Source organism: Clupea harengus, chromosome 11 (genome assembly GCF_900700415.2).
Source record: "Clupea harengus chromosome 11, Ch_v2.0.2, whole genome shotgun sequence".
Lineage (NCBI taxonomy): Eukaryota > Metazoa > Chordata > Actinopteri > Clupeiformes > Clupeidae > Clupea > Clupea harengus.
Genome location: NC_045162.1, coordinates 1,333,871 through 1,345,267, shown reverse-complemented (window position 1 = coordinate 1,345,267; position 11,397 = coordinate 1,333,871). Strand labels below are relative to the sequence as shown.

The 11,397-nt window shown below is 46.0% G+C and overlaps 1 protein-coding gene across 1 annotated transcript; it reads left to right on the top strand.

Moving 5' to 3' along the window:
- The first annotated feature begins 1,497 nt into the window (after positions 1-1,497).
- Positions 1,498-4,513, top strand: LOC105890546 (E3 ubiquitin-protein ligase TRIM35-like). The gene is made up of 5 exons (XM_031576982.2): positions 1,498-1,902; positions 2,061-2,156; positions 2,553-2,793; positions 3,082-3,213; positions 3,981-4,513. Exons 1-5 carry the CDS (start codon positions 1,498-1,500, stop codon positions 4,511-4,513), a joined length of 1,407 nt encoding a protein of 468 aa, XP_031432842.1.
- Positions 4,514-11,397: the final 6,884 nt, after the last annotated feature.

Sequence of the window (11,397 nt, the reverse complement as noted above, 5' to 3'; positions counted from 1 at the left end):
TCGCATGTTTTTCATATTTCATTATTGCAGGGTGTGAGACTGTGATAGATGAAACAGCTGTTTTTTGTTGCGTTGATAAGTGCATTTTCATTAGAGAGAGATTATTGATCAAAATCTGTCGTTTTAATTTGAGATTTAAAACTGAAGCGACCATTTGTTGGAACAGTGAAGCTCATCAGAAGTACGAGACCTCAAGATAACGTGGGTTTGAATGTGGGAGGTTCTGTACCTCGAGATAACGCAGGTTTGAAGGCCTATATGGGAGGTTCTGTACCTTGAGATAATGTGGGTTTGAATGTGGGAGGTTCTGTACCTTGAGATAATGTGGGTTTGAAGGCCTATGTGGGAGGTTCTGTACCTTGAGATAATGTGGGTTTGAAGGCCTATGTGGGAGGTTCTGTACCTTAAGATAACGTGGGTTTGAAGGCCTATGTGGGAGGTTCTGTACCTCGAGATAACGTGGGTTTGAATGTGGGAGGTTCTGTGCCTTGAGATAACGTGGGTTTGATGGCCTATGTGGGAGGTTCTGTACCTCGAGATAACGTGGATTTGAATGTGGGAGGTTCTGTGCCTTGAGATAATGTGGGTTTGAAGGCCTATGTGGGAGGTTCTGTACCTCGAGATAACGTGGGTTTGAAGGCCTATGTGGGAGGTTCTGTACCTTGAGATAATGTGGGTTTGATGGCCTATATGGGAGGTTCTGTACCTTGAGATAACGTGGGTTTGAAGGCCTATATGGGAGGTTCTGTACCTGAGTCAAGCTGAGCCCCCGTGTCATTCAAAATATCAAAATAGCACTGCTGTATGATTAGAAATTACTTTTCAATTGAAATTACTTTTTCTTTTTTCATCAGAACTTCAAATGTACAATAGAAAGGTGACAGATTTTATTTTCTCTCTTTGTTTAAAACCAAACTAAACCAGGTGCTGACTAAAGAGAGAGCTCTGATTGATGTGGCAAAGAACCAAAGAACCAAAGAACCAAAGCACAATGTGCTTGTAGTCAACATCAGGTTTTGACCGATAATATAACATGTCAATGGTTTATGAAAAAGAACACACTGTCTTTATGTTTCTAACTCCAGCATAACAACTGATTCTTCCATCTTTGTGAAGAAACATCGCATTGGCCATGTTTGACTAGAACATTAGATACTTCCATGCTGCTAATCATTCACCAGAGTCCAGTCCAGTCCAGTCACCGTGGGTAGATAAGGGGAGAGAAATAAAAGCAGCTCTGACCAATCAGAAGTCTCTGAAGCTGATCGAAGGAAAGATAAGGAAATGAACATTGACCCACGAAGCATTTTACTTCATGTCAGCTATTCTGCCTCTTCAGTTTGACACTTTTAGTCAGGAGATCTATTTTGATTTAGAAGCAAATGCCTTTGTTACTTTACAGATAATAAGGCAGGATTTACTGAGGTGATTTCTGACAAATAGAGAGTGAAAGCTAAGTTAAGTTTCCAGCCAAGTGACTGTTTCTGTGAGCGTAGGATGGCATCTAAACGCTCTCTACCTGAAGAGGATTTAACCTGTCCTGTTTGCTTTGATATTTTAAAGGATCCCGTCCTTCTTTTGTGCAGTCACAGCTTCTGCAAAGACTGCCTTCAGAAGTTCTGGAGGGAGAAGAAATCTAAAGAGTGTCCAGTTTGTAGAAGACAATCTTCATTGGACAATCCGCCACTGAATTTGTCTTTGAGGAACGTATGTGAGTCTTTCCTGGAGGAGAAGAGTCAGAGGGCTTCAGGAGGGTCTGAAGTGCTCTGCAGTCTGCACGGTGAGAGACTCAAGCTGTTCTGTCTGGAGGATAAACAGCCCGTATGTGTGGTGTGTCAGGCTTCCAGGAAACACTCAGGACACCAGTTCCTTCCCATAGATGAAGCTGCACTGGATTATAAAGTGAGTTTCTATTTTTTGCTTGTTGGTGGAAATGTTATTTATGACTATGCAATGGGTATACTTTGCCTTCTGTATCTGTACTGTTACTGAATGAGTATCCACAACAACAGAAAATGAGTATAGATAATCATAGTGTATAATGTATTTGTTCATTATAGGAACAACTCAATGCTGTACTGAAGCCCTTGCAAAGGAAACTGAAAAAATTTGAACGAGTTAAAAAAACATGTGACCAAACAGCCAGTCACATTAAGGTGAGATTTACCAGAACAACCTGTTTCAGAAAGAGACCATTGAGTTCATGACACTGTTTCTGACATTGTGTAATATTACCTATATGATATGATACGTAAACAACTTGTATTGTGCAGCTATTCAGTTTCATTACAACTACAATTGATGTCACATCAAGCATCTCAACCGGACAATTTGATACAGATATTACAAGTACACAAACTGATATTTATATTATTATCATTAAGGAAATTAAAACAATGATTTCACCACATGATAGTTCTGCCCTTAGATAAACTGTTCACATTGTCAACAGTAATACACATGATTACTTTGACAATATTAATATTGGACAAATGACATGTTTTGAGGAAGTAACATTTTTTATGACTGTAGTCCCTTTGATGTAATTCAAGGTTCAGGCCCATCAGTCAGAGAAGCAGATCAAGGAGGAGTTTGAGAAGCTTCATCAGTTTCTGAAAGATGAAGAGGAGGCCAGAATAAGAGCACTGAAGGAGGAAGAGGAGCAGAAGAGTTTGATTATGAAAGAGAAGATTGAAGAGATGAGCAAGGAGATGTCCACTCTTTCAGATACAATAACAGCCATTGAGAAGCAGATGGTTGCTGAAGACATCATCTTCTTACAGGTATGGACATGTGGTTTCAGTTCAGTTGGAAAAATGGTGAGATGTTTATGATATTGAATACATATTTTCAATTATTGTTATCTATTTCTTTTGATCTTTTGTTATATAATGTATCATTACTGTCCATTGTGTGAACAAGAAGTAAGCCCTGAAAACAGACACAGTATATTGAAATGAACTGAACTGAAATCTGTGCTGTATGCTGTTTTCCAGAACTTCAAGGCTACCATAGAAAGGTGAGAGATTTTAATGTCCTTTTTTTAGTTTGAACCCACACTAAAACTAGTGCTAACTCCAGTCTGTTTTCCTAGTTCTACGTGTTCACTGCAAAAACCACAGGGAGTTTCAAGAGCTCTGACTGATGTGGCAAAGCACCTGGGCAACCTGATGTTCAGAGTCTGGGAGAAGATGAAGGACATAGTTCAGTTCAGTGAGTTCTATGTCACCTACGACACACACACACACACACACACACTCACACACATACACACACACACACACACACACACACACACACACACTCTCACACATACACACAGACAAACACTCACATACACACGCATACACATACACACGCACGCACACACACACACACGGCGGCGCGTCTGGTGTTCAACCAACCGAAGAGGGCACACGTCACCCCGCTACTCATTGACCTCCATTGGCTGCCTGTAGCTGCTCGCCTACAGAGTGCTTGATGGTTCTGCTCCCACCTACCTAAATGCTCTTGTAAGGGCGAATGTTACACCCAGGATGCTGCGCTCTTCTAGTGAGCGTCGTTTGGCACTGCCGTCTGTGCAAGCACGGCAGTCCAGACTATTCTCATTTGTAGTTCCACGTTGGTGGAATGAACTACCCAGCACTACCAGAGCAGGGGCGTCCCTCTCTACCTTTAAGAAGCTTTTGAAGACCCAACTCTTCAGAGAGCACTTCCTGTCCTAACTGGCACTTCGACTAGTGCGTAACTTGCAATTACAGCAGTTACATTTCTGCACTACTTTCTTTCTTTTTTATTTCATTTTGTTATATTTCTTATGTAAAGTAGTATTTATTGTTACACCAGGTTCTATTGCTCGTAGCTTGAATATTCTCTCCCTTGTACGTCGCTTTGGACAAAAGCGTCTGCTAAATGACTAAATGTAAATGTAAATGTAACCTGAGTCCATTTGTTCACCCTCTCCTCATCTCTCTGTTCAGCTCCTGTAGTGTTGGACCCAAACACTGCACACCCATCGCTCATCATTTCTGAGGATCTGAGCAGCTTTAAAGAGGCATATCCTACACAGACACTCCCTGATAATCCAGAAAGATTTGATTTAAATGCCTATGGCAGTGTCCTGGGCTCTGAGGGCTTCAACTCAGGGTCACACTACTGGGATGTTGAAGTTGGACACAGGGCATACTGGTGTGTGGGTGTGACCACAGAGTCCAACCAGGGGAAGAGGGACACCTTCTCATGGGAGAGAGTGTGGCGTGTGGGGTATGGATTTGGATTACATTTTAGTGGACCTGGGCATAAATTGAAACAGAACCTCCACACACTCAGAGTGCATCTGGATTTGGATAAAGGACAGGTGTCATTCTCTGATCCTCTACAAAATACACACTTACACACTTTCAAACACACATTCACTGAGAAAGTCCTTCCCTTCTTCTACAGCCTCAGGTCACCACTGAGTATTTTACCCCTGAAGCCCTCGGTGACCATTGAACAACACAGACTATGTTGAAACTAACTCCAAAATCTAAAGTGTTGAGTAAAATAACCAATACATGAACACAATTCATTGGTCTATATCTAAATCTATGTCTTTATAAAATAAAATATGTATCCTCTGTGGTAGTTTCATATGGAACCTGTGGCTGTTAAGTAGAAGTAACACACCCCCCTTCCAACACTAGCAGTAGGTGGTATTTGCTGCTGGTGATTATGAGGTTAAACTTGAGTAGGCCTCAATTGTTTGTGTGATATTGTATGATGATCATTTGTGACATATTCTGCATTACTTTGTCATCTTCCCTCTTCAGTAGTAGCCCCAGTTTATGTTGATTGGTTTTGATCACCGTTACTCCATCAGTTACTTTTTAACATTTTCTCAACATGTCAGCTACATGTCTGCACATTTCAGTCATGAACGTTATATATTGTTGCACATATGGTTAAGTCTGAGATGCAGTACAACACATGAAATACCGCAAATTCTACCGTAAGTTTCTTTTCTTTCATGGTGGGAATATGTTTATTTAGATTCGTTTAAGGTTTTTAAGTATAACCAACATTGAAAACGTCTCGGTTACTTACGTAACCTCAGTTCCTTAAGCAGGAACCAGATATAACAGTATGGTACATGACGTCAGTCATGGGTACAAATCGAAGCATTTATCTATTCACGCCTGAAAGGCCGCAAGATCTGTCAGCGCACGCTCCTGGGCCCGCCTCCCAGGAGTCCTATAATATTATTACGCGCCCTCAGATCTGCCTCGGAAAGAAACTGAGCATGACAATCAATCCAAGGTAACACTGTACACGCCAACTTTGTTATAATTGGTTCCTGCTTAAGGAACCGAGGTTACGTAAGTAACCGAGACGTTCCTTATCGCAGTTCACTGCGATATAACAGTATGGGACCCTATACATTCCCGCGTGATAATACAGTGGCAGCCAATTACACACACCAGCTTTATTGAAGCCTTTGCCCTCATAGAGGTTCATACGGCCGCTGGCGGTGAACATATTAACAGGGCAACCTTTATCATAGGCGGCGAGGATCGTGATCCTGCGCCTGTAGGAAACCACCCTGAAATGTTTCATGTGCAACATAACATGTAGACACCAATGAACACACTTATCATATACATCGTTCTCAGGCCAGGGGATTCAGAGATCGCTTGCCCGCAGAACGCTATGAAGAAAACTAGGTTCAGCCACATCTAACATATAGAATCTAATGAAAGTGTGGCGAGAACTCCAGCTTGCAGCTTTGCAAATATCTTCCACTGAGACGCCCTTTAGTAAGGCCCAGGAAGACGAGACCCCCCGCGTAGAGTGCGCATGCAACTTCTCCGGGGGATCTAAAGACAAGCTCTTATAAGACAACACGATAGCCTCTACTATCCAACGGGAGAGGCTCGGTTTTGAAAGAGGTCTGCCTTTTGCGCGTGCACCAAAGCACACGAATAGCTGATCTGACTGTCTGAACGCTCTAGTGCGCTCTGCGTAACAGCGGAGAGCGCGCACTGGACAGAGCTTATTCAAACGTTCCTCCTCTCCCGACGCAAAAGGAGGAGGCGAGAAAATTGCTAATTCAATCACCTGATTGCGGAATGGGGTTACCACCACTTTAGGTGTGTAAGCAGCATTAGGTCGCATAACCACTCTGTCACCAGCGATCGAAAACTGAAGGCACGATGGACTGACTGACAGGGCTTGCATGTCACCAACGCATTTTGCTGACGTTCACGCCAGCAGCAGCGCGGTCTTTAAAGAGACAAACTTTATGTCCACTGTCTCCAGGGGCTCGAACGGAGGCCCTGTGAGAGCACGTAACACCACTAGCAGATCCCAAGAGGGTATGAGGTGTCTCTCTGGCACCCTGAGCCGTCTCACCCCCGCCATAAAGCGTGACGCTAGCGGGTGACTGCCAGGAGAACTGCCATTAATGCCTGCGTGGCAGGCTGAAATGGCAGCCATGTACACTTTGAGAGTAGAAGTCGCTTTCCCCTCATCAAACAACTGCTGTAGGAATTCTAGAATAACGCCCAGCGCGCAGTTAATGGGGTCGTGCTGACGCGCAGCACACCACCGCTCAAAACTGCGCCACTTCAGCGTATACAGTTGATACAGCTCGGGCACTCTGTATTGTAGCCACCACCGCGTCCGACAAGCCTGACGCTATGAGCCTGCACCTTTCAGGTGCCAGGCTCTGAGACGCCTGTGCGCCTGCGTTAGGAGGTCTCTCCGCAGAGGCAGCTCCCAAGGCTGCTGCACTGACATATTGACCAGATCTGCCGCCCACGGCTGATTGGGCCAGTGGGGGGCTATCAATATCAATTCCCTGCCCTCGTCCGCAATTCTGCACAGCACCTGCTGGAGGAGCGGGATCGGGGGAAAAGCATATAGGGGTAGAGCTGGCCACTGGTGGCCCAGCGCGTCTATGCCTAGTGGGGGATCGTCGCCCCCTAGCGAAAACCAGAGCGGGCAGCAGGTGTTCTGCCTGTTCGCGAACAGGTCCACCTGCGCCTTGAAAAAACGCACCCAGATCTGACCTATCACTTGTGGGTGAAGGCACCAGTCTGCTGCTAAAGGATCGCCCCTCGATAACAGGTCCGCACCGTAGTTGAGGTGACCTGGTATATGAACTGCCCTGAGGGACAGGACGTGCCTCGCTGCCCACAGGAGCAGGCGAGTCGCCCAATGGTGTAGTGACGGGGAGCGCACTCCGCCCTGGCGATTTATATACGCCAAGGTCGCAGTGTTGTCCGTCCTCACTAGTACATGCTGACCACTCAGCCTGGGCAGAAAGTGTTGTAGAGCTAGGACTACTGTTAGCAGCTCTAACACATTTATGTGAGACGCGGCCTCTGTCACTGACCAGAGACCGTTCACGCCTCTCCCTTCGCAGACAGCTCCCCAGCCTTTGGTGGAAGCGTCTGTGGTCACCACCACGCGACGCGACACTATGCCCATAGTGCCCGACGCGGCGAAAAACCAGGGGGTTCTCCAGATCGCCAGGGCTTTCCTGCATCTGGAGGACACCACTACTCTGCAATGCCTGTCTGTGACTGCGTTGAGCTTCATAGACAGGTACCATATTTGGAATGGCCGCATACGCAACATCCCCAACGGGAGCGCTATAGCGGCCGACGCCATCATTCCTAACAGGCGTTGGCAGCACAGCAACGAGACTGACTGTCCCTGTCGGAACTGGCGCACGCGTGTTTTGATGGCATTTATCCGTTCTTGAGACAGCCTGACCTCCATGGAGGTGGAGTGTAAAATCGTACCCAGAAAATGTGTAACTTGCCTGGGGCAGAGAACGCTTTTTTCTCTGTTTATTACAAAGCCCAGTCGATACAGGTGCGCCACCACTAGATGGCCGTCCTGCACTGCTGCAGCCTTTGAATGAGAAGCAATTAACCAGTCGTCCAAATAATTGTAAACGCGTAAGCCGCATAGACGTAATGGGGCGATGGCTGCCTCTACGCACTTTGTAAATACCCTCGGCGCTAGGGACAGGCCGAATGGGAGTGCGTTGAATTGGTACGCTATTCCTCCGAACGCAAACCTCAGATATCTCTGATGTCTGTGGTGGATCGGAATGTGGAAATAAGCGTCTTTTAAGTCTATCGTGATAAACCAATCGTTTGGCCTTATAAACTGCACAAGCCTGCGTGGGGTCAACATTCTGAACCGTAGCGGCATGAGTGCTTTGTTTAACACACGTAGATCTAATATTGGCCGATAATTCCCGTCTCTTGGGTACGAGGAAGTAACGGCTGTAGAAACCTGCATTTTCCTCCTCGGGAGGGACTCTGCTTATTGCCTCCTTTCTGAGCAGGGAGATTATCTCTTCCCGTAGGAAGTGAGACTGTTCTCGCTGCACCACAGACTGTATCACTCCGCTGAATGGCGGAGGGGAACGGGCGAATTGCAGCACGTAACCCCTTGTGATCGTCTTTAGCACCCATGGTGACACTGCGCATGCGCGCCAACTCTCCACACAACCAGGGAGGTTGTGCTTTGAGTTGAATTAGCAGGGACTAACCCGCTCATGGTCAATGAGTCTAAGCCTAGATCTGCACCCACTCCGTCTAGGGAGGGAGACGAGATCTGGGGCTGCCCCCTCATGTTTTTGAAAAGCGGAACCCGCTTCTCTTCTGGCCCGGTGCGGGTGTGGTGTGTCCTGAGGAGGACGTCTCACCCGTGCCACTAGAGCGAGGCATCCAAGCCTGGAATACCTCTCTGGTCTTCCGCTGTTCTTCGAACTTGGCAGCCATTGTGACCACTGCCTCCCCGAAGGCGCCCTGGACAGAGACTGGGGCGTCGAGGAGTGGTGCTTTTTCTCTGTCTGACAGCTTAGCCAGTGATAGCCACAGAGACCTCTGGGTAGCCACCGCGGCACCCATCACCCTCCCCAGTGCCTGTGACGTGCACCGAGTTAGTCTGAGTGACAGATCCGTCGCGCGACGGAGTTCTGCCACAGACGGGTGATCTTCCCCCAGCGACAAGGCAAGCTCAGTCAGGAGCTTTGCCTGGTAGCGCTGTAGCAATGCAGCCGTATTGGTCGTGCAGGCAGCCTGCCCTGCAGCCAAGTAGGACTTCTCTGCCAGCTGAGCCTGGTGTCTGCCCACCCGCGTGGGCAGGAGAGGCTTCTGGCCGAGATGCATCGTGGGGGAGGCGGGCGAGAGGTAGCCCGCTACTGCATCCTCCACCTGAGGAAAGGAGAGGTAGCCCCTCTCCTTAGCCATGTGGAGCTGCATGTAGGGCGCGAACCCCGGCACCGGGGCTCGGCCCGAGTAGGGTATCGCCCATGTCGCCTGCAGTTCCTCGTGCACCTCCTCGAAAAAGGGGATGCAGCTGGGAACTGACGCGGCGGAGCCAGCATAAAACTCCCCGTCCAGCAGTGAGGACTGCACGCTGGGAGGGGGAGGGAGAGTGTTAAAGAAAGTATTAGTATATTTTATCATGAATGTTTTAGCTAAAAGGCTTGTTCAAAATGTTGTGTGTAAAGTGTGTAGGTTGATTTTGGAAAAACACTGAGTGAGCAAAGAATGTCGAACCAGATGCCTCACGTGATGTTTTTCTGGCAGAAGGAGAGAGCGGGTTGTAAAATGACTCGTTGCTAAGCAGAAGTCGAATTCAGCTTAAATGCAGAAACCCTAAGTGCATCCCAGCGTTTTGACTGTCATACTGTGTAAACATTGTGTTTGAATAAAAGGACTTGTTTTCAGCTTGGCACATCAGACACACTTAAGGTGTCTGTCTCCGTCGGGGCCCTGTTCGAAAACCGTCCAAGTTCACTTATATGCTGGGTAGTGTTTTTAATCTGCTAACTAACTGTTGAGGGTCTTGTCCCTGACATTTCTTGGTCCTTTCGAAGCCGGAACCCAACAAGACCGACCGCCTGGGAGCAGACTTCAGGAAGCCGAAGACAAATGCACGTCCTGCCGAGAGAAACCATCGGCAGAAAGTCCCACTTAGTAAATTCTACGTGGGCCGGCAGAAAGGGGTCTGCCTCCGGGAGGCTGGTCTGACGGGATCTGAAGCAAGGTTGGACACACAGCATGATATGAGTAAGTAGCATTAGCATAAGTCTACTGAATTAGAACAGACTATAAAAAGAGATCCGGGATCTCTTATTAGCGCTAGTTGTGAATGGATGTACATCTGTGTGAATGGAGTAAGTAATTAAGCAAAATTAAAACTTTGGAAAATATCTGAGAGAAAAAACTCCAAGGGATGGTCCGGATTGATTTATCAATCTAGAAGCTCGGCCTCCGGATATTTTTCATAGACTCAAGAGAAGTATTTTGCTTAATTCAAAAAAAAAAGCTCACCATAATTAATGAATATGAGTGTGACTGGAGCAAGTGATTAACAGTCTAAAAACAGGTGGAGACTCTGAGTAAACACCTTGCTTGCTTTCCGGTGTCTCCATTTGACACGTCTGAGGTATTCTGTTATAATCCAAAAAGCTCACCATGTGTAGTAGCTATCTAAACCTAAATAGTTTCAGTGGGAAACTAGTTGTAAAAGATTGAAGGAATAGGAAAATGGACTTTGGCAGAAGGCAAGATTGTTTTAAAGAAAGTCAGAATGAGAAGGTACGTGGAAAGTGAGAATAGGAAAGTCAATGGAAAGTTAAGAAGAAGATTAAAAGAAAGTGAGGATAAGTGTTATTCTTGTGGAGGAAGAGGGGTAAAATGCAGGCTTGATAAACTATAGCGCTGTTACTGTGGCCACGTGGCAGCTCTATACATTTTATCTGCTTTGTTCATTTGCACGCACTTTTTAGTCTTAAGTGCGTGAAGGGGGAGTTACTAGAAATTATGTAAAGACATAAATAGAGTTGAGCATTTGTGAATGAGAAATTGGGATACTGACATAGACAGACACTGTGCACACACGCAATCCATGTGTCTCATTGAAATAGCCACCAGTGACTGTGGCTGAAAATAAACACAACTGTAAGAGCTGAGTGCGAATACCTCCGGCAACGGACAGGTGGCTCATTCTCAAACTTACTCATTGTGTTTCATTAACCTTGTTTGCGAGTCAGAATGTGCTTGTTTCAATTAATTGAATCCTACCGGCCCTCAAGAAGGCAGGGGTGTGGTTTTTCCAACAACCCAAGACAACCGGTGGTTTGAATTGATTGAATTATTAAAAAAAAAAAAAAAAAAAATTAAGCATGTGACAAGCGAAACAAGGCAAAAATCAAAACAGAGGGAATAGGTCTTATTGGATATAAAAGACCTTAAATTGTACTAATTTGATTTAACAGCATAGGTGGGGAAGGGACACACATTGGAATTGTGATCATCATTGTGTATCATTTAATTATCATTGTATCATTATATGATAATGATGGCGATACTGCTTAAATACAGGGGT

Coding starts and splice junctions, on each gene's coding strand:
- LOC105890546 (XM_031576982.2), top strand. CDS start 1,498: ATGGCATCTAAACGCTCTCTACCTGAAGAGGATTTAACCTGTCCTGTT. Junction 2,794..3,081: donor CTTCTTACAGGTATGGACAT/GTGGTTTCAGTT, acceptor TGCTAACTCCAG/TCTGTTTTCCTAGTTCTACG. Junction 3,214..3,980: donor GAAGGACATAGTTCAGTTCA/GTGAGTTCTATG, acceptor CTCTCTGTTCAG/CTCCTGTAGTGTTGGACCCA.